The sequence below is a fragment of the Apostichopus japonicus genome, chromosome 16 (assembly GCF_037975245.1).
Source record: "Apostichopus japonicus isolate 1M-3 chromosome 16, ASM3797524v1, whole genome shotgun sequence".
In the NCBI taxonomy this organism is placed as follows: Eukaryota; Metazoa; Echinodermata; class Holothuroidea; order Aspidochirotida; family Stichopodidae; genus Apostichopus; species Apostichopus japonicus.
In genome coordinates this window covers 19,869,344-19,894,724 of record NC_092576.1, presented here as the reverse complement: position 1 = coordinate 19,894,724, position 25,381 = coordinate 19,869,344, and the positions used below count along the sequence as shown (strand labels likewise).

The following is a 25,381-nucleotide window of genomic DNA, read 5'->3' as shown; positions in this document are numbered from 1 at the left end:
GGCGGAGGAAAGAGGGGCGCCTGGGGGGAACGAACGTGCCCTTCCACCTTTATGAAAACCGTTTTAAGATATTTACCGTTTTGTACCGTCAGTATATCTCGATAAAGTGGTAATTTTGTATCGTTTCACAATGTGTGTTGTTGTTAATGTGGTGTCCTTTCTACTCCACCGTACACTGCCGATACGCCTCCACACAACATAAAAACACTTTGCAAATAAAATGCACTAACTTGTTGTGAAATTTACACAAAGACGTGCCGGGAAAGAGAGCAGAAGGCCATTAACGAGATTGTACTGACATTGTACTGAGAGGTTCTTAAACGATTGTTTACATGATAGTGACTGGTTTCTTGCAGAGGTAAGTAGTCTGCCTATTGTATGTGGTTCAGGCATCGGCCGGAGATGATTTTCAAACTTTTGATGGGCCTGGACAATGTGGGCCGAATTGTTTGATATTATTTGTTCGGCGCAGTTAATGAATATTCACATATGAAACATTCATATTCTTTTCATGAGAAATTGGGATACAATATGTATAGTATGCTTATATGTGCACATTTATCCATATTTGAGTTTTCAGATGAAACAAATTTGACTTTTAGTATTATCGCTCTAATACGACCACATGAAACACATCACGTGTCTATAAAGAATTGTTCTCAGAGTGGTATCATATCATGTCCGCCATAAAAAAAAAACTGATTAACCAGTTACAATAGTAAACCTGCATACCTGAAGCTCTTAATTGTAAATGTTGTTGCCTTCAAGTGTTATTTGTGTTTTACGTTGAAATTCTGTGATTTTCACCTTCTGTTTTTGAAATTCTTGAAGCCAACTTTGAAATTTAAAAGATATCCTGATATAAATAATGTCAAGCAGTTAACGATACAATTTATCAGAAATGTTCTGTTTAGTGTAGGTAACATCTATTGATAGTCACATGTACACAACATAGTTTTAATTAGGTTTATGATGGTCTATAATAAATAATATCTCTTCATTTTAATTTTACCTCTCAGGTTTTGCAAATGCATTGTATGAAGAAAAGATGACCTACAAAATACAGGTTATTGCTGTGACTACCTTACTGCTGTGGCAAACACTCCTAAGTGATGGACAAAACGGTAATATTATTGTTGCTTTCACCAGAGCCGACATTTTTGAAAACGTTAGTAGCAATGGTATGTCTATACCTGTAATACGAAATGTACTAAAGTGTAAAAGCAATAATTCTTCTAACTTTGCAATATCAAAACGTTGAGTTTAATGTAGCGATTCTGATCCTATCAAGACTTTTCAATAAGCTATGTTTGCTAGGTTGGGTAATGCACATGTTTTGTGTATGCAAAAATCATATTACAGTATGTGAGCTATTTAACTTACAACTCAATTCACCTCTTATTCTAAAAGAAAACCCAGGGCTAGAACCTTCTCTTCTGTGTTTTTTTTTGCAATTTGAAAGGTTTTTCTTTGATTTTATCCTTTTCGTTCCCTTCTTCTCTTGTAGCTATATATGATCTCATGAATGTAATTTATACTGGGAAGAAAAAGTGTAACTTTCATCAGTAACTTTGTGTTGCTATGTTTTACAGAAATGCAATCCCTGAGATCATATAATAAGAGTGAGCTGTACAGTATTCAATCCCCTTGAAATTCAACATCCTGTTTCACAGTTTGTGTATCTTCATGGGACAGTTAGCTCACTGTACAGTTTCTACTGTACATGTACATGACACTTTCATCATTTCAACTATCTAGCATTGTACAGAGTACACCTTCATAATTAGTTCTGGACTTTGAACAATCCCTAGATGTTATCAAAACATATTTTTATTACATATATTTAACAAGTTCTGTCCTATGTATGCTAAGTGGAAGAACTTTGATCATTATAATTATTGTATTGTGTATAATTATTTCTTTAACCTTTAGCAATGCAAGGAATGCACTATAACCTTTACATAACGGGTCTTGTCTCAACTTTAAGAGGAAGCAAGTTTATGCTTTACTACAGCATAATGCTAGCTTCATTATGCCTGTCTAAATCAAAGGTTAAAATCATATTGGTAATTTGAAACAATGCCTTTGTGAACAGATAAAGCTTTGAGACTTCTGTGTACGATATGCTGCTGAAACAATGTGCAGCATTGTATTAATTGGTAACAACAGTGCTAGGCATTCTTTCGATCTTCCCTTTTGGAAAGATAAGAAAGAAAAAAAAATGTCGCAATTAATTCAATCTATTTTGCCTTTTCTATGTCTGCTGAAACTGAAGAATTGTACCAAATTCCTTAAGCTAGGAATGGAAGATAAGAAATGTTATTAAATGATTACTTAGGTACTAAATTAATTAAGATATTTCTTAGACCATTAAAACCACTGATGTCAATCTATGTGATATATATATAAATATATATATATATATATATATATATATATATATATATATATATATATATATATATATATATATGTATATGTATATATATATATTTATATATATATATATATATATATATATATATATATATATATATATATATATATATATATATATATATATATATATATATATATATATATATATATATATATATATATATATACAATATGTATATTTAGTACTGCTTGATACAAGGTGACAAACGCCTATAGTGGAATTAAGACCTTCCTTACCGGTTTCGAATCTATAGACATACAATCAGCGTCCATAGCCTAGTGATTAGGGTGTCCGCATATAAAGCGGGAAGCCCGGGTTCGAATCCCGGTGGAGGCTGGAAGTTAGCTGTTCACTGTTCTGGATTTTCCAACTCACTACGATTTCAAGGAGTCCAAGGAACTTGTTGAGCTCTGTAAAATATCAAATGTCATTTGATGTCAACAGAGATTCAATTCTGTAAAACCTTGTAAAATTGATTAAGTCTGGAAGCTGTTGAATTACTCTAATATTTGATATTTACGTCCACATTAGTGAGTACCAGAATACTTTTGCTTCTTGGAGGGTCAAACGTCATTTGTGATTATTAGAAGTCTGAAAACCTTGGAATACCCAAACGTCGAAAGTGCAGCATGAATGAACTTGTTAGTTGATATGTAAGTCTTACTGCTACAATCTGGACCTCGCAGATAAATTGATGTGAGTAATGTTTAACGTGTTAAACTCTTGTATGCAGGGATAATGTTAAAGGTTCTCGAATCTAAAATGAGGCAAGGAATCACTATTCCGATTGGCTTTGTGGTTTGTAAGTTAGGCTGGTTTCCTAATGCGGTATTTGCAATACATGTTAACGATCTTTTCTTCTCGTTCTCCTTTTTTTTTATTATGATTGTGTAACACGCTAAGTCTCACGTAAGTTCTTAGTAGGATGTGCGGTGAAATATTATTCAAGGAAGAAGGGACAAGGTAAGCAAAACGAGAGTCAAACACAAAGAATTAAAATTGACACAGTATATTCTAAAGATTAAAGTATTTACAGATCGGAAAAAATACATATAAGATCAAATTTCAAAATAACAGTGTAAGTCGGAAATCCTATTTCTTATACGGTAGCTAACCGTCACCGACGCATGCACCCTCTGTAAGTACAGCTTCCCCTCGACGTGACGCACGCTCGCACCATAACTGAGATTCCCTGTGCGATGGACGCACGCACCCTCTGTAAGTACAGCTTCCCCCCTCGACGTGACGCACACACGCACCCTCAGTGAGATTCCCTGTACGATGGACGCACGCACCCTCTGTAAGAGACCCTGTGCGATGGACGCACGCATCTTCTGTAAAATTCCCTGTGCGATGGACGCACGCACCCTCTGTAAGTACAACTTCCTCCCGACGTGACGCACGCACGCACCCTCAGTGAGATTCCCTGTGCGATGGACGCACGCACCCTCTGTAAGTACAACTTCCTCCCGACGTGAAGCACGCACGCACCCTCAGTGAGATTCCCTGTGTGTTGGACGCACGCACCCTCAGTAAGTACAACTTCCTCCCGACGTGACGCACGCTCGCACCCTCAGTGAGATTCCCTGTGCGATGGACGCACGCACCCACTGTAAGTACAACTTCCTCCCGACGTGACGCACGCACGCACCCTCAGTGAGATTCCCTGTGCGATGGACGCACGCACCCTCTGTAAGTACAATTCCTCTCGACGTGACGCACGCACGCACCCTCAGTGAGATTCCCTGTGTGTTGGACGCACGCACCCTCAGTAATTACAACTTCCTCCCGACGTGACGCACGCTCGCACCCTCAGTGAGATTCCCTGTGCGACGGACGCACGTACCCTCTGAAGTACAACTTCCTCCCGACGTGACGCACGCACGCACCCTCAGTGAGATTCCCTGTGTGTTGGACGCACGCACCCTCAGTAAGTACAACTTCCTCCCGACGTGACGCACGCTCGCACCCTCAGTGAGATTCCCTGTGCGATGGACGCACGCACCCACTGTAAGTACAACTTCCTCCCGACGTGACGCACGCACGCACCCTCAGTGAGATTCCCTGTGCGATGGACGCACGCACCCTCTGAAAGTACAATTCCTCTCGACGTGACGCACGCACGCACCCTCAGTGAGATTCCCTGTGTGTTGGACGCACGCACCCTCAGTAATTACAACTTCCTCCCGACGTGACGCACGCTCGCACCCTCAGTGAGATTCCCTGTGCGACGGACGCACGTACCCTCTGAAGTACAACTTCCTCCAGACGTGACGCACGCACGCACGCACCCTCAGTGAGATTCCCTGTGCCATGGACGCACGCACCGAAACTGACAGTCGCGTGCACACTTATATCACTGGTTGCTTCTTACTATTCCCAAAAGAGCTTGTGCTCTAAGGCCTATTTTAAGACAAGATGAAAGGATTTGTGGGCCCGGGGTCCCCCTGTACTTCTTCGTGCAGAGAATCATACAATTATTTACGTCGAACAAGGGTATAATCTCTTCAGGTTGTGAGCTAACAGGGAAAACGGTTATCGTAACTTTCAACGTCATGTCCTTCCCACGGCTACCCATATACGAATTCCTTGTTTTCCGTAACATGTTTGTGTCTCTTCGCCTCGTCTTCGGCGGCTTTCAATTCTGGAAACGGAGAACTAATCTCCAACAGCTTCCCAAGTATAGAGCTGCAGCGTTGAACTGGTGGGGGGGGGGGGGGCTCTCCGCTCCTTCATCTTCCGCCGCCTCGCCCGTCAGGTTGGTGGTCTCATCCTCTTCCTGCTCCTCGTTGTGGTTATCTCTCCTGGATTGGCCCTGTTCGTCTCTCTCTCTGTGTGTTCTTGGCGTTCTTTGCCTTCTTTGACTTTCCTTCCTTGTCTCGCGATCGGTCCCTTTCTCTACCACCCTTATCTCTCAGCACACCCTCATCTGTCATCATCTGTTTCCTGTGCCTGTCATTACATGACTCCCGTCCTGGTTCCTTTCTGGGCTTAAATCCCACTCTCCAATCGTCTCACTGGTAACGTCTCGAGTGAGGAGCCTCATACACCCTCTCCTATGCCTGTCAACATCAGCTCGTCTCTCGCTTCGATATCGACCGCAGCTGTCACAGGTATACATCTTAAGCCCGTGTTGATTGGTTGCATGCTCCCTCAACCTATCCATTGCCCGGAAGCGGGACTCATATTGGCTGCACTTGCACTCGATCTCACACAGTTCAATCTTACCCATCTTGTCTGTGGAAAGAGAGAAAAGGACAATGAGAAAGGCAAAACAGACTTTGTAATGGAGCACCAAGTGAAACCCCGCTCCCCCTCTACAGATTTAGCCTATCGGGGGGCTTTTTCTTAGTACAGATCGACGATCGACTACCCCGACGCCCACCTTAACTGTCGACTTGGGGAGACTCTTGGGCTCTTCAGAACACGGCAAAGTGGGACCCTTTTTAACTCGTTTGAACCCATCAGAGGTAAACCCCACACCACTCCCGTCGGTTTTATTCTCTTTGTCAAACAAATTCTGCCCTTCCCAGTGAAATAATCCTCATTTACACTCGGCTCCTGTTCCATAGTAAGAACTGCCTCGACCCAATGTGGTGATTCCACGGTGAACCTCTTGAGCCGATTGAAATGAAACAACTTAACGGATCTGCCGGCCCCTAACTTCACTCTGTAGAGCACATCGTACAGCCTTCTGATGACTACTCCTGGACCTTGCCATGGCTTATTAAGCCTGGACGTCTTTCCTTTTCCCACTGCTGGATTATGACCCATTACCAGATCACCGGGACGGTATATGTTTTCGCTTGCAAAACGATCAGCCTGACGCTTCTGTGTTTCACCCGCTGAGGCCAGGTTATCTCTGGCTTGTTTATACATTTCCTTTATCCTCGAACGCAGATCCTCCAAGAACGTCGGATACTCCACACCCTCCTCCTCTTCCATTTCCGGTAAAATTATATCAAGCGGAGTCCGCACAGCTCTTCCAAACATTAGTTCTGTGGGAGAAAAGCCAGTCGATTCATGGACGGCAGTATCGTAGGTCAAGCTACGATTCGGCGCTACAGCAATGGAAAGCATTGTTTCTAGAGTTCTTTTGAATCTCTCCACCATTCCATCTGATTGCGGGTGGTACGGTGTGGTCCTGGTTTTGCGTATCCTGAGTAGTTCACATGTCTTCTGAAAAACCTTGGACTCAAATTGCCTCCCTTGGTCGGAATTAATCTCGTCAGGGATCCCAAATCTACAGATGAAACCCTCAATGAGGATTTTAGCTATCGTCACAGCTTCTTGGTTCGGGATTGCCGCCACTTCAACCCACTTTGAGAAATAGTCAGCTATCACCAAATGTGTCTATTCCCCTTCGGTGTAATAAGCAATGGCCCCATGATATCGAATGCTACCCTTTGCAATGGTTCACCTGTTGCATATCTACGGAGCTTGGCTTTCTGCTTCGTCTTGGCACCTCTCCTCTGCTGGCATTTGGGGCAAATCTTACACCACTGATCTATATCTCGTGATTGCCCACTCCAGTAGAACTTCTTTCCTACTCGAGTAGAAGTCTTCATTGCCATGAAATGGCCAGACAAAGGATGTGAATGAGCCAACCCCCATATTTTCCTCCGCAACACTTCGGGCACTACAAATTGTAACCACACCTTGTCACCCCTCTGGGATTCAAACTTGCGATACAGTAGGTCGTTCTTTAACACCAAGCTTTCCCACTGCAGCCAGTATTGTTGTAGTGTCCTACTTTCACCAGAAACTTTGCTCCACAATGATCTCTTTAGGGTCTCTTTTTCTTGCAAAACTGGCAATATGTCTGAATCATCTCTTTGGTACTTTTTCAGGTCTTCAAGTGACCAGTGTGGCGGATGTGAAGTTTCCTCCTGCTCCACCTGCCCTTCGACCACGACAAGCCTTTCTGTCACTACAAATGTCAGCTCATCTCTAGATCAGAGATTTCAGCACTCAAGCACTCCCTCCTTTCCAGCTTCTCGCTATTGGAACAGTCACAACAGGGTCTCCTTAACAGGCCGTCTGCATTATTGTGAACCCTCCCTGCACGATGTTCGATGGTAAATTCGTAAGAACCTAAAAACTCCAGCCATCGCGTTATTTGGCCTTCTGGTTGGCGAAAATTCATTTACCAGCGAAGCGCTCCATGATCAGTCCTAATCAGGAACTTCCGCCCGTACAGAAAGTGGTGAAACCACTTGGAGCCAGCAATAATAGCCAGAAGTTCTTTCCTAGTAACGCAGTAAGGCCTCTCGTGTCCTGCTGTAATACCCAATTACAACTTTATTTCCATCCTGGATTTGCGAAAGTACAGATCCAACCCCTTGGTCACTGGCATCTGTATCCAGTACGAACGGATCATCCTTGTTCGGGTAGCAGAGAACTGGAGCTGATGTAAGTCGCCTCTTTAGTTCTTTGAAGAATTCTTCACATTCGCTAGTCCACTTGAATTCTCTGCTGTTCTCTGTGAGTCTGTGTAGTGGTTTTGCAATGGAACTAAACCCACGTATGAACCGACGGTAATAACTACATAGGCCGATGAAGCTTCTAACCTCACGTACATTCACTGGTTTCTGCCATTCCGCTACAGCTCTTATCTTCTCAGGATCGGTGTGAACTCCATCTTTGCTCACAATGTGTCCAAGGAAGCTCACTTCCCTCTTTAGCAGGTGACAATTCTTCGGTGACAGCTTCAGTCCGGCTTGGCCTAGTCTACTGATAACGTCCTCTAAACGCTTAAGATATTCCTCAAACGTCTTCCCGTGAACAATTACATCGTCCAGGTATACCGGACAGCTTTCCCACATCAGACCCCCTAATACTCGATCCATTAGGCGCTCGAAGGTAGCCGGGGCATTGTAGAGCCCAAAAAGCATGACTTTGAATTGGAATAGTCCTTGATGGGTCGAAAATGCTGTCTCCGCTCGGTCTAGAGGGTCCATTTCGATATGCCAGTACCCACTGGCCAGGTTTAGCGTGGAAAATCATGTCCCTCCTCCTAACAAGTCCAGAGTGTCGTTTATCCTTGGGATGGGATAGGAATCCTTCACAGTGACTTCGTTCAATTTCCTGTAATCCACACAGAACCATAGACTTCCGTCTTTCTCCCTTACCAACACGATTGGTGATGCCCACGGACTACACGAGGGCTCGATCACTCCACCAGAGAGCATTTCATTGATGTCCCCAGTGGCCTCTTCCTGTTTGTGAATTGGCAATCTTCTTGCAGCTTGTCTAATCGGTGGATGAATTCCCGTGTCTATGTGGTGCCTATCAACTTGCGTCCGTTCTATATTATGTGCCCCTTTGGCAAAAGCCCCTTGCCACCTGCACAACAGACTAGTAACTGATGCCTTCTGATTTTCGTCTAGGCCCTCCGTGCAATCAGCATACAGCTCCATAAGGTGTTTTGGTACCTCGTCTGCCCCACCTGAGTCTCCTTGGACGACATGACCCTCGTCACCATTCACTGGAGCTACCTTCTGACGCCTTTAAACACACCAAACGTTGTATCCTTGTGCACTGTAACCGCCTGGTCATTCAGGTTTATCACTCTTACTGGAAGATTACCCTCCTCGATTTCCCATAGACACCTTGCCGCTAGAACACCCTTCTTATTCAAGAGCACTGGTGATGGTTCAATGATAGCCATTTCCCCTGGAGTCCTGGGTGGAAGTCTTTAACCCTGCCATTCACAACCGTCTCCGAGTATGGTGGAAAAAGCAGCGTCTCTGCTGCAACAATTCGACAAGAACCTGTCTGATGGATTGTTTCCTCCTTCGTGCGGTCCACCACATAACTGTCATCTATCACCACTTGCGCCTTCTATGCGTGGATAATGCAATTGTGACTCCTGAGAAAATCTAATCCCAGTATGCAACCAGGCCCTAAATCTGCAATCCAAAAAGCATGTTGTATTGTCTTTCCGCCTACATGGATCTCCAATTCAGCCATTCCCAAAACAGGCACGCACTTCCCATCCGCAAGTATCATATACACACCTTCTAGTTGCAACGGCGGTCTGAACTCACGTTGTAGACTGTAAAACACACCTGCATGGACCAAGGAAATATTGGCCCCAGTGTCAACTGAACTGGACACATCATGGTTTCGTAGTTATATGCCATCCTTGGCTAATTCGGGTATCCCATTTAACACGGCGATACAGATGGGCCCAAGATCTACTGCCCGGTTGCGACCCCCAATCCAGACATCGGATCGTTTCCATGCACTGACGAAGAACTTTGTGGCTTAGGGGTTTTTGGTTGGCTTGGACATTCCCGCTTCATATGGCCCGGTTCCTTGCACTGGAAGCATATCGGAGTGCCATCGTCCGTGTAGGCTGGACATGGCCTATTACGGCACTGAATACGTCTCTTTCCGGCTTCATCAGTATTACCCTGGCGTAGTTTGTGCTTCAAATCGCTGACATCCTTATGCAAAGCTTCCAGGGCTTTCCTCATGTCTTCAATCAAGGTCTGTTGTCCCTGTATTCCATCGACTACAATCTTCTTTATTTCGTCACACATTGTTTCCCCTTTGGTTTCTCTAGCCGCTTGTACATTACCCTGGGTAACCATACGCACACTCCTTCTTATACCGAGGCTCCTCTGCCTCTCTGCAATGTGATAGGCTTCAATTTCCAGCGCAGCTTAGACTGCCTCCTCCAGATTCACGGGTTTCATCTGATAGACCCCAAGCCGTAATTCTGGATCACCCAAAGCATCTAGGAAATGGTCTTTTGTCAGCATGGCTTGTAGCTCGCCCTGGGCCATCGGGTAAGCCTGTCTGGTCAACCGTTTGATCTCATGTGCTAGCTCCGGTAGAGACTCATCTTTCCTGCGCAGCCTGCTCTTCAGCTGGACTCTGAACACTTCATTTTGGTGAGTGGGGCTAAATCTCTGTGACAATGCACCAACCACGGTTGTGTAGCTCCTATGACACCTTGCGTCGAGATCGGCAATCACGGCTTGAGCATCCCCTCTCAGGCTAGCCACTAGCCAGAGCGCTATAACATCAGTGCCCCAGTCGTGCAACTCAAACTGGCCAAGATAGTCCTCCCAAGGCGTTGTCCCATCGTACGTTCCGGGCCTAATACCCGTGGTACCTGTTCTATTGAGCACCAGAGGGTCCCTTCGTTGTCGGAACCATTGTGGCACACCCCAACCCGAGCGGGGCACATCCCACACCTCCTGACCATCATCGACGAATGGATTTCCTGGACAGGACGTCAACCGAGGTGTTTCACCTTGGACACTCCTGTGTTCTCTATACATTGGGGTATGCATTGGGGTGTTTCTTGTACCCTTCATTGTCCCAGGGCCATCAGTTGGTCCTCCTGGGGGTTGAAACCTATCAATTGAAGGAGGTTCCCTCACCGGGTAGTCCGTCCCAGTTGCTCTTTCCATCTCATCGCCCCGTGAACTCCACAATTGCGGTGAATCCGGAAATCCATCAGTAGGGCACTCATCTATAACAACCCAGTTGGGTGAGGCCTCCTCCTCGGTACGACTTGTTGTTGTAAAGTCTCAGTGTGTCTTGCCTCTTTCTCCTAAATAATCAGTTCAGCAGCCCATCCCATCGCTGCCACCAGTTGTAACACGCTAAGTCTCACGTAAGTTCTTAGTATGATGGGCGGTGAAATATGATTCAAGGAAGAAGGGACAAAGTAAGCAAAACGAGAGTCAAGCACAAAGAATTACAATTGACACAGTAAATTCTAAAGATTAAAGTATTTACAGATCGGAAAAAATACATATAAGATCAAATTTCAAATAACACTGTAAGTCGGAACTCATATTCCTTATACGGTAGCTGGCCGTCACCGACGCACGCACCCTCTGTGACGCATGCACGCACCCTCGGTGAGATTCCCTGTATGATGGACGCACGCACCCTCTGTAAGTACAACTTCCCCTCGACGTGACGCACGCACGCACCCTCAGTGAGATTCCCTGTGCGATGGACGCACGCACCCTCAGTAAGTACAACTTCCTCCCGACGTGACACACGCACGCATTCTCTAAGTAAAAATCCCTGTGCGATGGACGCACGCACTCTCTGTAAGTACAACTTCCTCCCGACGTGACGCACGCACGCACCCTTAGTGAGATTCCCTGTGCGATGGACGCACGCACCCTTAGTAAGATGTGTTTAGGCACATGCCAGATCGTAACTGACAGTCGCGTGCACACTTATATCACCGGTTGCTTCTTACTATTCCCTATTTTAAGACAAGATGAAAGATTTTGTGGGCCCGGAGCCGCCCTGTACTTCTTCGTGCAGAGAATCCTACAATTATTTACTTCGAACAAGGGTCTAATCTCTTCAGGTTGTAAGCTTACAGGGAAAACGGTTCTCTCGCTCTATATTTCTTTTCCACACCGCTAGGTGGGTGACGTCAAGGTTTAGATAAATATAATAACCCTTACTACAACGAAATCGGGTTTTCTTCTTAATAACCAGCCCGCAGAAAAACTGCCTAAGTATTTAGAGAAACAAAGATACTAAAATCTCACCCATAAATGATGACAAACATCTACCAAACTTTTCTTGGTAAACCAATTAGCGGTTAGGGCCTAGTTAAATCCGCGTCGGAACTTGTCCAAGTCTTGCTGTGAACTGGCGATCTATTCAACACGAGGCAGATTATAAGAGACGCGAAAGTTGCATGAGCGTCCACATGGGTATCACATGTCACGCTAGTGAATTAAGAAAGGCGTCGGGCGCCGTCGATTCAGTTAAATGGGGATGATGCGTGCTTCGTTACAATTGGAATCAGAGCAAAGCAGTGTATACGACAAAATATTTCCTGGCACAATCATCTCTCTCTGTGTCCCGAACATATTTCGCGTTTCTATGCATTAATTTCCAAAACAGTTGGGAAATATCCTCGGAATTTTGATTGCCAGTTGTTATGATACAAAGTATTTGTTTTAATGTCTTTACAGAGGATGATATACTGTACATTAGAGAGCCTGGATCTGTGTTGTTTCAAGGAGCTCACTGTTTTATTTCCTATAAATGACAGTTTACATGTTATTTCTCAATAGCACCAGTAAAGATGACTTTCCTTGGTGTAAAGCCTTTTGAGTCTGAGCATAATACAGTACAATATCAGTGTCACCTTAGCGAATCCGACAATGTTGCAGCGACTGCCCAAGTAGAGTCATTCAGGGCTGTTTGGACAAGGAATGATGATGATGAAAATGTAGATCCACCAGCTCCAGTCTGGAATGCTGCTGGTATTTATAAACATTGGAGGGTAACATTGAACAATAATGGAAATAATGATGCCTTTGGGGTGTTTGGATGTGAAGCTGCGTTAGATGGAAGGATCACTACATCAATCTCAGGGATATTTATGAGATCAGATGGTGAGTTACTCACAGCTGTAGTTATACGCCTGCCGTGCATTATATCATAAGATGTTAATATTGTACTATCACAAGAAGGATGATAATTATATATATTTGGACAAGATTACTGAAGCAGCGTGTTTAGTTACATAATATGAGCTTATCAAATTACATGTATCATGTTATATTCCATATGCATATTTATAAATATATTTCCTGACAAGATCATTTATTGGCGAACAATGTTCTAGCTGAGAGGCAAAAGTGGTTGAAGCATTAACATAAAATAAATATTGTATTTAGCATAGTGTGAGAAAGGGCAGGCATTGGAACTGCTAATTAGAATCTGGAACATTGTGGCACTGTCCCTACAACATGTCTTTAAATGCAATGAAGTAATGTGGCTGAGGATAATTAATGTGTAAATGTCAACTTCAATATATACGAATACGACGTTTGCTTGACAAATCCAAATAAGTGTTTAAAGCTTCCTGCTTCTACGCACACATTTGACATTAGCATCATGTTGGACCCTTAAATAAGATTCCATGCCTGACATTAGATCCCTTTGTGGAGTCAACTTGTTAATATCCAGGTGAGACAAATACAAGTATATACATCCATCGCATTTTGTATCATAATATTAATAGTTTTACTGAATAGTTCTACTGTAGATTTAATTTTATTGAGTCATTAATGATGAATTGTAATATAATAAGTGCTGATAATTAAATTTAGTCTTAATAATATGGTTTGTTACAACATCCTTGATTTCAGCTGATATTGTACCCAGTGATGAGTTGGTATCAGTAACCGCCAATGCTGGTGATACAGGTGTAAGCATTGTTATGAAGAGCACCGGATCAAAGAATGTTGCAGATTTCAGATGGTTGAAGGATAATGTAAGAAACAATGGTATAAGTGGTCAGAATACTTGGAGTATTAGTGGACAAGTTGAGGTAGATGATTCTGGTGTCTATGAGTGTCACATCAACAATGAGAGGACTGATGCAAAACAAGGTCTAAAACTGTTGATAGTAAGAGGTTTGTAATTGTGTATTTCAGATATGTACTGTTTAAATAGCTACTTTAAAATAATATGTTTGTTTCAGAGACATCCATAGCTATAATGCGCTAAAGCCCAACAAGATTGTAGTTCATGACACCATAACTATATCTCATGTCGATGAAGTGAGATAATCTATACCGTCATTTGAATAACCCAACTCAATGCCTTGTGCCTAGATGATTGATGATTGATGATTGATTAAAGTGTAAACTATTTTACCAGATAAATTCTCCCTTTCCCCCATTAAGCAAATCATGATAGTTCTTCTAAGCTGTACTTACCTTATATAAAAATAAAGGGTTTGTATTGTTATATCTTTGAAATATGATTTATATGGAATATTTACTCACAGTGTTTATCCTAGTTTATCACTATTCTAAGGAAGCGCAAAATAGACATGCATATTGACAACTAATTAAACACACTGTCAAACCATAAAAGACTGAACCTGAGAATTCTGCACACTTGCTACCATCTTGCCAAAAAGTCAAACCTATTAAACTTTGTGTTTTACGAGATTTACTAAATTTCCCAAAAGTTGAAACTCTGAAAATTGTCATTTTGTGGTGCGCTCAAGGATGAGTCCCTATGCAAGTACTTGGGGTAGTTTATGCTATTAAGTAACATATTATTAATGCTCGAGTGAAATTGAGGACTTTATTTCTATAGGCAGGCTAATTTAAATTTACATAAGGCATCTGAGAAAATATATGAATTTTTTTTTAATTTAAAAACTTAATTCACTAATTAGAAATATTATGAAGAATTGTCGTTGTCTGAGATGGATTACTTTACGTCCGATTTTGAATAACGTTTTAAAGAGCATCCTTTACCAAAGGTAACTTGGTACAGTCTAGAAAGATATAACAGTTGAAAGTTGAAATTACAGAAATTAATTCTAATTTCAAATACACTAATTGGTATTGGTTACATATCTTTATGAATATACAACTAAATCATTTCTAGATCAATTTTCTGTCCCCAATATATTTGTTTGTGTTGAATAACCATCACAAGCTAACAAGAAGCAATTATCTCCTCTTTTTTTTTAATTTCAAAACTAGTATGAGAGCAAGGACAGCATGTTTGAGAAACTTGTGCATTACCTAAAGGAAAAATAAAACCTTGCCTTTTCTGCTTAGAGAATACCGTTTTGCAGTATGCTCTTTTCGAGCAACACGAACTTTTGAAAGCATATCTTTTAACCTTAACATTCGATTGTCACCCTTGGCTTTCCTAATATTTTTGAACTTCGACAGTTCACGCTTATTTCGTGAAATAAGCAAGCCACAGATCGCATATCAACACATTAAATCCTTCTGAGCCTTACACTTCCTAACACTTCATGATAGCTAAGGCAATATCTAGTCTATATCTTGAAAAAAGGAGAACATGGATGCATTTGGACTTAACTGCTATCAAATGGGACTAAATGAACAGTGGAGGAACTGAAACAATGAGCCTTAGAGCTAGCTAAACATATCACATATGGTGCCGACACTGGCAGTTACTATGATTCTAGTTCCGCTAACACTAGGGACAGTTCTGCGACTGAGTGGCAAGCCTGGTGCGTTTGTGAATTTTGTACGTTCTTTTTTTTTTCTGTGGAAACATTTTTACCCGGCAGGAATAGCTTAACAACGTTTTCCATTGACTTTATGATAATAATTAGTTTATTCCTAAAAAAATCGGGAATAGGTAGTTTTGGCAAGTTATTTAACAGAGGGCGTAAGAATATAAGCCTCTAATATGCGGTTACTGACAAATTACATGGTTTATTCCTCCTTTAAAAGAGGATATGATCAAAATGTGATGGGAAACCGTTATAAAAAAAATAAAAAAAACATTTGATATGACTACCTTATTAATTACTTTCGTATGGAAGCGACCACACCTGTATCAATCAGGAAAATTGAGACTAGATCAGAGAAAGTATGGATCTAAGATGCAGTTGCATTAACGTATAGGGAAATATATCATGGTTGTAAGTTGTGATCCACAATATAAAATGCAGTTCTATAAAGTTATTGAATAAAGGTACAGATCTTTTCACTATAGTAACATATAACTTACTATTATTTCAGCTTCACCCTCATAATTTACATCTTTACACGATCTTTTCATAACACCAGCTTGTCCAGCTCATCGATGGGGCCCAGATGCTTGTGATGGTATATGTGATAACTGCTATAACGGAGGCATTTGTGACGAGACAAGTGGAAAATGCATTTGTGCCCCTGGGTTCAAAGGAACACATTGTGAAGAAGGTAACAATGTTCTAAATGTTTTACTGAGAAATATTTTTTTATGAAATAAATCTGTAAATCTTCATGACAGAGAGAGATTCTGCATAATGCGACTTTCAAATTGTAAATGTAAATAACATTTATTCAAGCTCACTGGCAATCCACTTCGTATTTCACTGAACAAAAAATAATTTGCTAAAGGGAACCAAGCAATGGCTCAGGTCTACTGTATGAAAGCTTTAGACCTTGTTTATAGCATGTAAATGTGTGATGTTGGTAATTTGAAACCGATACATATCATACCTGCAGATTAAAAACAGTTCTGAAACGGTGAATGTTAGGCCTTATTTGAACAACAGAGTAGTGTGTTCAGTAATTGAAAAATACAAGTGTGTGCAATTATTTTGTGATTTGAGAAACTTCCCTTACAAATAAAAATTGAGCAATATTAGCCCTGTGAGCCACTGCATGCTGTTTGTGATTCATCTAGTGATTTGCCCCCCCCCCCCCCCCATAGCCCATCCAGATTATTTGCATGTAGGTTTAATAACTGCCGGATACTTTCAGCTAGTATTCATTTACTTAGAGTATCACGAATAGTTTATGCAAATCCTACATGTGTATTATTTCAAGATCAATACATTGGTAAATTTATCTCACAATTGCAAAATCTCAACATAAACACTTACCGCGGACTGTTGATGGTTCTGAGATAAGTGTCAGGAAAAACAGCATTGGACTGTCATTTGCAACGAATATCAATTGGATTTAGTCCTTTATAGTCAACACATTCGTGATTAGGCTGCATATAAGGGTTGTCAGGATCATTATATATGGATATTGTCTGTGAAATAAATGAAATGGTGTTTGCACCCTATGTTGGTATTTTAAATAATTTCCTAACTTGTTGATGATACCGAGGTTAATTGCACTAGCCTCAGTATATGACATTGCTGAATACAGTTAAGGTAATAAAATACTTTCTGTTTCTGTTCTTTTGCTTTTAAGCAATGACATGTTCTGCAACTGACTATACATATGAAGATGCTGTCTAGTGAAGTTGCATGCCTTTTTGGGAGCAGTACTGAATTTGAGTTTCTTGTAACGTTACTAGGGCGGCTTTGTAATTAATTTATATTTTCCTGTTAGAATGTGGAGGTAACAGATATGGAGACACGTGTGAAAGGAGATGTTCTAGCGGTGGTGGTTCTGACAGTTGCAGTAAATACCTCTTCTGCCTCGCTCACCCATACGGCTGTAGCTGTAACACAGGATGGAAGGGGTTGGACTGCCTTACCGGTAGAGCTTTACTTTAATATTTCAATATATGTTTTAATTCCATCATGTTTTAGTAAAGATGTTATCATTCCTTATTTAAATTATAATTAAGGGATGTATCAGTTTTGGAATTTAAATTATGGTCGGATACTGGCTTTGCCGGAGTCAGCGCCAAATTCCGAATTTTGGAAATTTATATAATAGGATCTGGTAAATACATGTGAAGTGGGTGGGTGCGGGGTACGGATGTAGTAGTGACAAATTGAAGCATTCTTTATGTTATGTTTTCATGTTATTAGTAAGTGAAGTTTAAAAAAAAAGTGATCTTCTTCTGAAGACTTTCTTCAAGGAATAACTATTCCTACAACTCTACTACTTATTAGGCTACAGTGTAAAACCCTACACTTATAGTCTGACATTCTGTGCAATGCAATGAAAGTACAAAAAATGCCTACATAACTGGGAAAATATTAAAAAATGATTTTAAAAAAAAATGCTTAAAATTCCGTCCCGTGTGTTTGGAGACACAAAAGTTTAGCTTTCAGATAGAAAAAGTGCTGTATTACATGTAAAACTCCCAGAAGTATCGACAAAGTATTCCCTTAACGCCTTCATCTTACATTCAAGAAAAACAGATAAAACTCTCAGAGGGGTGGGAGGGGGGATGGGGAGAGGGTGTAGCCAGCATTGTGAAATGTTTGTCAGGTATGGAATTTCAGTGCGAGGGAAATAATTTAGGTGGGGGTGTCGAATTTCAAACAGCAGGTTCATGCGTCATTTTGGCAAGAAATTGTCAGGTCACCACCCCAGACTTCTGCCAAAACTTCATTTAATGATCCCATGATACACAAAATTTAGTCACATGAGTATTTAGCTCTGTCTTAACCTAAGTTTTCCAGATGGTACAGCCTTCCAGAAGTTGTTGCACATATATCACTGAAAATGGACACTAGTTATACTTTCCACTACAATAAGTTACAAAGAACTATTTTGTTGGTTTTATTTTTGTCAAACATTTAGAACATATCGTCAAACCAGCAACGACTATCTCAGTTTTGAAGCTGAATTCATCAAAAATTCAACTTTTTACTTTAAGAAATATATATATTTGAGACACTTGGTAATACAGTACCTCAAGCCAGCAACTCGTTTTTTTTTCTAGCAATAGATGTATTACCAAGATCAACGAGGGCTTAATGAATTCCACTAATGATGAAAAAAATGGTCCCTCCGTCAGAAGGTCAAAACACGGGCCCTATGGGGAGACCTGAGATATAAAACGTTGAGCAAAGGAAGCTCCAGGCCTGTCTCTTATGTATGCACCATAAAAAAGATGCAACTTGATATTCGTAAGGTGTATTTTAGGTAAAAGATATGTATACTGAATTTTCACACAGTGCAAAGCTTGGCGTGAACCTTGTGACCTATCTGCAACCGTTCCAAAGCAGTTCCTTTCTTATTTGGATAAACCTCGATCAGAATAATGACATTCTAACCTGTAATAACATCACCCAAAATTTAGCGCCATACTATTTGCGTTTTTTTTACATATGACCATCTGACGATTTGCTAAAAACTCCCATTAGCCTTAAATGTGTTACATAAATCTGTTGGTGTGATTTTTTTCTCTCATTTGAGAGATCAGAATTATTCATATTTACTTCAGATTGCCAAATATACAGAGGTAAAAAATCCCTTGTACAACCCTTTCCAGAAGAATGATAGGCATCAAAAGTTGCATCATTAATGTCAAACTGAAATGTCACATTTTATATTTCTCCTGTCGATGGGTAAAAATGTGGCCATGCAGTTTAAATAAACAAAATGGATTTTATACTTTTTGAAATATATCAACTTTTTAACTTTACTCCAGGTAAGCAGTTTTCAAAAGTTAAAAGATTTTGAATTTCATATTAAAAGTCTGTAAAAAGACTGACATGCAACATATTTTATGTTCTTTATATTGACTTCCTTCTTGTTTTGTCAACAGGAATTTCCTCTTTTTTACAAAGTAATGCACATTAATATAATCAATTTCTGTAGAGCTTACTAAGGTAGCCGCTTGCAATGTTGGAGATAACTTTCATTAAGCTGTGTCTGACTAAGTTCCGAATTTCGCAAATATGGTAAAAATACTAGGTACTTTGTTTTGGCATTGATTGATTTCATACAATCATGTTAACTGAGCTGTAGCATGTTTGATATTCCAATTGGTCAGATGGGGCTTTTTAAGGGTAAGATTGAGGGTTAGTCAATGATGAATATGCAAGTATTGAAGCGGTAACTCACCTATCACTACCCACCGCCGCCTCTTCTCTCCACCTCATAGGCTGTAACCCTGAAAGGTTGAGTGATTTCTATTTGAAGTTAAAATAAAAAGATGCAAGAATATATTGGCTTTATATTCATCTCTAATGACATGGATAACACGTTTTTTCTCCCCTCGCATTTGATCGCTCACGATTCCTTCTTTTGCAAAGGCGCAAAATATCTAGAGTTATCAATGAGAATTTTTCAACACCACTTAATCAAAATGAAAAGTGGATTGGAATTTGTAATAAGAAATAATAGAAATGACGTATATTGAAAGTACTTTTGTGCACTCCGTCCCTCAAGCCAATAAGTGTCCATTGCTATTGCAAAATGCTACATTTTTCCTACATCTTTTGATCTCTTCATTTTGTTGTACATTCATCATTTTTATTGAAACAATTTTTTTTATATCTTATGTTATCACAATAATTAATTGACTATTAACTTATGCAAAAAGGGAGGCAGGTCATCATTTAAAGAAAAAGCAAGCAGGTCAGTTGGAGTTTAGCGTAGGCTGTAACTTCTACCTCACATTCACCATCTTCAATACAGGCTAGGTTTGCAGGCAGATACTTTGTGTGATACAATATCTCACAAGGGGAATACATACTGGAAGTTGGAAGGATGCGTGTGAGTGTTTTTTCTGCTAAGTTTTAAGAAATTGTTAGTAAAGGTGCTTTGGACTGTGACATTAAAGTAGTTAATAGAGTAAACAACTTCCCATCAGTTACAAGTTCATTCAACTAAGCAAGTTATTTACTTTGCCATCAGCATGTGATCCAGAAACCTATGGTGCCAGCTGCCTACAGACCTGTCACTGTCTGTCTGGCCAGTGTGACAGATATACAGGAGTATGTACAGGATCACCACCAGGATGTAGTAGTGGATGGTCAGGGACTAATTGTCAGGGTTAGTAGTGTTACTTGATGGATATTGATCCAAACATGACATTTGATTCATCATTAGTAGAAAATGACTTGCCCTGATCTCAGACCTACTCCACTGCGGTAAGTTGCAGCTTAATTTACATAGCAAAACATGTTTATCCTTTGTACAATGAGAATGTGTTGCAGGATCCCATGGAACAGCTTCCTACTGAGCTTTGTTTGGTGTGATAATTCAGACTTCTTTTGTTGCCACTGTCAAATTTTCTTCTTACTCTTAGACCTTGACAACTCATATCGCTAAAACTGCATGCCATAAAAAAAAATACATCTTAGAACGGCGGCTGAGACTGGTCAGGTTGCATGAATACTTAATATATTGTTCTTGAAAGTCGTCTACTGTCATCCTTACATTTTCCGTAACAAAAAAAAGAAGCAATCCTTAAAACTTCAAATGCATCTTGAAAGGTATGTTTTAATTCCTGCAGTTCCTGATGTTTGTACTACTAACTATTATGGATCTAGCTGCACTGATAAATGTCACTGCATGGGGAATGTTACATGTAATAAGATAACGGGAGAATGTCCAAACCAAAGTTGTGCTCCAGGCTATGAAGTTCACACAGGACAAGTGAAATGTGAAGGTAAGGCTTGAGTCTGGATTGAAAATTGTGTGAATAACTGGAGTTCAGATAGAAATTCAACACAATATAATAACTTTGTTCTCAAAACAGTTCCATTTCTCTCAATATTTGTAGAAGTTACAAATTCTGGAAAATTCATCGCAACAACGAGAGTGTTGCATATAATATTTGAGAAGAATTGTGTCAGCATGGAAATGTGTTCATTTCCCTTGAGGTGGCACAGTAATCATAATCAATTTCCATGCAGTTTACAGTAGTTTTCTTCAAGCTGCAGGGTTAAATCGTACATCCACAAGATGATTGGTCAGAGCTGAATTGCAACTTCCAAATATCAAAGTAATCAGAATGCTAGCTGTCTCGTTGTAATGAAACGTGTTACCTAGCGATAATTATATATATATATATATATATATATATATATATATATATATATATATATATATATATATATATATATATATATACTTAGGAAAAGAAGGAGAAAAAAAATCGCCAGTTAGCAATTGAGTGCAGACTATCTTTGCCTTTCGATTCATTGGTAGTACATTTAACGAGGGCATCATACACAAAGATATTACAATAGTTAATATTACAGTGAATGAATGTAGAGCATTTTGATTTACAGAATGCCTAGGGCCACGCTTTGGGTACGGCTGTGAGGGTGACTGTCATTGTTCAGAAAGTTACTGTAACAAAGTAACAGGAAGCTGCTCTGGAGGTTGCAATCCTGAATGGGTGGAACTATTTTCACCCAAATTATGTCAGACAGGTAAGAAACTTTCTGTCAAGATTACATTTGGGATGGTTTCTCGTTTATATGAAATGATATTTAAAGAAAGCTTGAAAAAGTTGATAGTCATTATGAAAAAAAATGCCATACTAACATGATTCATTGCTATAGGTGACGCGAGGAGTATCTGCCTTCTATAGTTCTTGTTTGAGCTTGATTATTGTTATGGTAAAGCTTTTTACCCGCAATAAATAAAAACGAAACACAGACTGTTTCATTGACAGTAGTAAATGTGCGAATTGTTTTCTTTTTACAAAGTAGGGAACTTGGTTGTAAGAAATGCCTCAATTAATTATTTTCAGTTGCTGATTTAAATAAATAATTCTAATTTTGTTAGATGTAGATCAGTTTGTTTCTTTGATACTGCCTACATCAATGGGTATATGATAAATCACTGTTACCAGTAACATAGAGAATTTTAATTGAAGGAACATGCATTCATGTTTAAATTGTTCCTGTGTATTTATGTGCATTATTAAGCAACTAACTTTGCATGCGAGTGACACTACAAATGGAAATTGGGTCAATTTACGGTTTGTAATGTTTTATATCATTGCTTTTTCATATTGCTTTATATCATTAAGTTTATGACAATCCAGGGTTGAGTCAAGCACACAAATCGTTTGTCTCTGCATATATTACTATAGGTGTACTCCTTGAAAATTGAGGAGAGTGGCGGGGGTGGGGTTGCAATATGCTTAAGGTTTGTTTTCAATTATTCTTTCTATATAATCATTATTTCATTTTATAAATTCGGTATGTGATGCTCAAAACATTGCACTTCACAATAGCAGTACAATCTCATCACAATATTATCTCATTTTCATTTCTGTATAATCAACATATTATATTTTTAATATCAGTTCATTTTCAGCAAAGTATTTTCTGTGCATTGCAATGAAAATACTGGTAAAATGTTGTGGTCCTAGCAGAGTATAATCTGATGTTTTATAAAGACTGCTATGAGTGTTTCTCATTCTTTCCTCATTTAAGGTCTAATAGATGCCTCCTATACCCGTAAAAATCCCGGAGTAACAGCTCCTGTGACTTGCACAGCAGCTAAGGGTCCAAGTCCTTCAGACATTAATCAGTTAGATTTTGTTCTGTCAAGACATTATGAGAATTTAGATGACAATGGTATTTCTCCTGATGATATTTTTGGTAATGCAACAACAAGAACCGCTCCATTCCTAGTAGACAATGTCACAGATGGACAGACACTTTACTGTCAGCTGAGGAAAGATGGCAACAGATCTGCAGTATATAACATAACTATAGATGTATTTGGTGAGTAGCATAATTGCATAGGTTACATTAGCACTCAAGGTGTCAACCGTGGTCTCTTCATTGAGCAGGAAGACGACAACTTCAATTTTCTGTTTCTTTGAAACACTCTTCGGCAAACAGTTTCCAACTTTGTAACAGTGACTAAGAAACACTACAGAAAGACAATCCAAAGGCGGATGGTTATAATATACACTTACCATGATATGACAATACCTCTTATTGTAAAGAAGACAATTGGAAAGTAAGTAATGCAGCACGTACTCTCATGCTACCACACTTGCTTTATTTATTTTAGTTATATTTAGAGATTTCATTTCATTTTACTCTGTTGATAGTGGTATATCAATTGACGGTTCAAGTTACTATTTAACTTAACTATTATTACACTGTACCGTTAGTGTAGCTGAGCTTAAATATTTTCTTCTTTATTTGACTTAACTTTCAATTTGAAAACTATGTTAGGCAAAATAATTTTCAGCATCAATGCTGTTGGACCTTATACTGTTTTAAGCTAGTTCATGTAGTTTGATGAGTACCAATGTCATATTGTTTTGGTACAGATGGATGTTAGTGAAATCAACTTGTGTAAGAATCAAACCTCTGAAATACGATATATCCAAAGGCAATGTTTCTTGAACTATATTCTTTGTGTAATTGTTCCGAGTACATTCACATGATCACATGTCATAGTATGTCAACAATATCTAATAAGTAAAAATTAAAGCTGATTGCAAACTATGAATAGCCATTAAGAACGCTTTATTGTACACTGATTTATAGAAATGTTATTGAATTACAGACTATCCCTAAAGCTATCAACAATATTACCTAAGGCAGTATTTAGATATTATGTACAAAACGTGTATTATCACAAGATGTCGACTAGGTCTATACTATACAACTGACTTCAATGCTATACTCCATGACCACCTGTAATCATGATGACAATTACTCATTCTTTAATAGTATTATAGTGTTCATTGTTTATAGCGATAAACCATGCTCACGTCTGACGTAACATTATACAGTCAACAATGATTTCTTCCAGTAGATAATCTGTAATTCTTCTTTCCCATTTGGGCTTCTAGATCTCCCTGTACTGCAATCTGCTCCAAAAGCAGATTTAATAACTGATGCAACAGTCACCATCAGCTGGTCAGCCTGGGATGAAGAAAATGAAGATGGGGACCCTCCTGTCATCGGGTATACGCCTTACTACAAGCTAGCATCAGGACTGAATTGGTCTATCCAGGATACGTCTACATCTATCAAGACATTGAATTTCACCTTTACGGCCCTCAAACCAGAGGAAACATACTCATTCAGTGTAGCAGCAGTAAGAGAAGGAGAGAGAGGAGAAGGTCCAAAGAGTCCAGCGCTGAATGCTACTGCCATTTGTGCAGGTATTTTGCACCATCATATTAAATCACAATGCATTTTAATAATTGTATCTGTCGATTTTTTTTTTTACGGGCAAGCAGATGATTATTGACCTCATAACTTGCCAGAATGTCATTGCATTGTGTTTACTGTTATTGATTACTTTTTTGCGACTTGACTATATACTTAAGCCGTTGCAACCTTTTATTTGTAAATTGTAATAAATGGTATTTGTTTTGTGTTGTATATCAGCATAGCATTACTATCACAGTAACCCTCCCCATTTTACCTCTTCTAAAAAAAACCTTCAAGTGCTATGTCACTGGAAACTGAAAGCGTATTGACCCTCAAGGTTCCTTTACGGATTTACCAGCTCTCATAAACCTACAAACTCGGATTTTCATTTTTAATGTTAATTGTAACCAATGCAATGGCGGTGGCGTGTGTTCGGATGTCTGTGGGTGTGGATGTGACGTTCAGGCTGGGTAAACATGAAATCTCAAGAAATTTGGAAGCAGGATGCTTTGAAACTTGGAACAAAGATACCCCGTACCCCAGCAAAACCCTATTGATTTGGATACATAAAAACTTAGTTATGATTTTATTATATTATTTCTGAGTTTTGCTTTCCGGTCCTGAAGTAACAATGGATACAATGTCCCTGACCTAACTGT

General features: G+C 39.7%; 1 protein-coding gene across 4 annotated transcripts in view; it reads left to right on the top strand.

Annotated features, from left to right (window-relative positions):
* The first annotated feature begins 223 nt into the window (after window positions 1–223).
* LOC139982769 (uncharacterized) overlaps window positions 224–25,381 on the top strand; it is a 61,400-nt gene continuing 36,242 nt past the window's right edge. For 3 of the 4 annotated variants that reach the window (XM_071995856.1, XM_071995853.1, XM_071995854.1), the window contains exons 1-11: window positions 224–358; window positions 1,020–1,124; window positions 12,511–12,834; window positions 13,594–13,860; window positions 16,018–16,152; window positions 17,281–17,430; window positions 20,494–20,631; window positions 21,095–21,250; window positions 21,876–22,019; window positions 23,034–23,327; window positions 24,416–24,730. In XM_071995856.1, the coding sequence (XP_071851957.1) occupies window positions 1,049–1,124; window positions 12,511–12,834; window positions 13,594–13,860; window positions 16,018–16,152; window positions 17,281–17,430; window positions 20,494–20,631; window positions 21,095–21,250; window positions 21,876–22,019; window positions 23,034–23,327; window positions 24,416–24,730 (1,999 nt within the window). In that variant the 5' untranslated portion in view covers window positions 224–358; window positions 1,020–1,048. The remainder of the gene's footprint in view (window positions 359–1,019; window positions 1,125–12,510; window positions 12,835–13,593; window positions 13,861–16,017; window positions 16,153–17,280; window positions 17,431–20,493; window positions 20,632–21,094; window positions 21,251–21,875; window positions 22,020–23,033; window positions 23,328–24,415; window positions 24,731–25,381) is intronic. The other variant, XM_071995855.1, reaches the window with a different exon arrangement.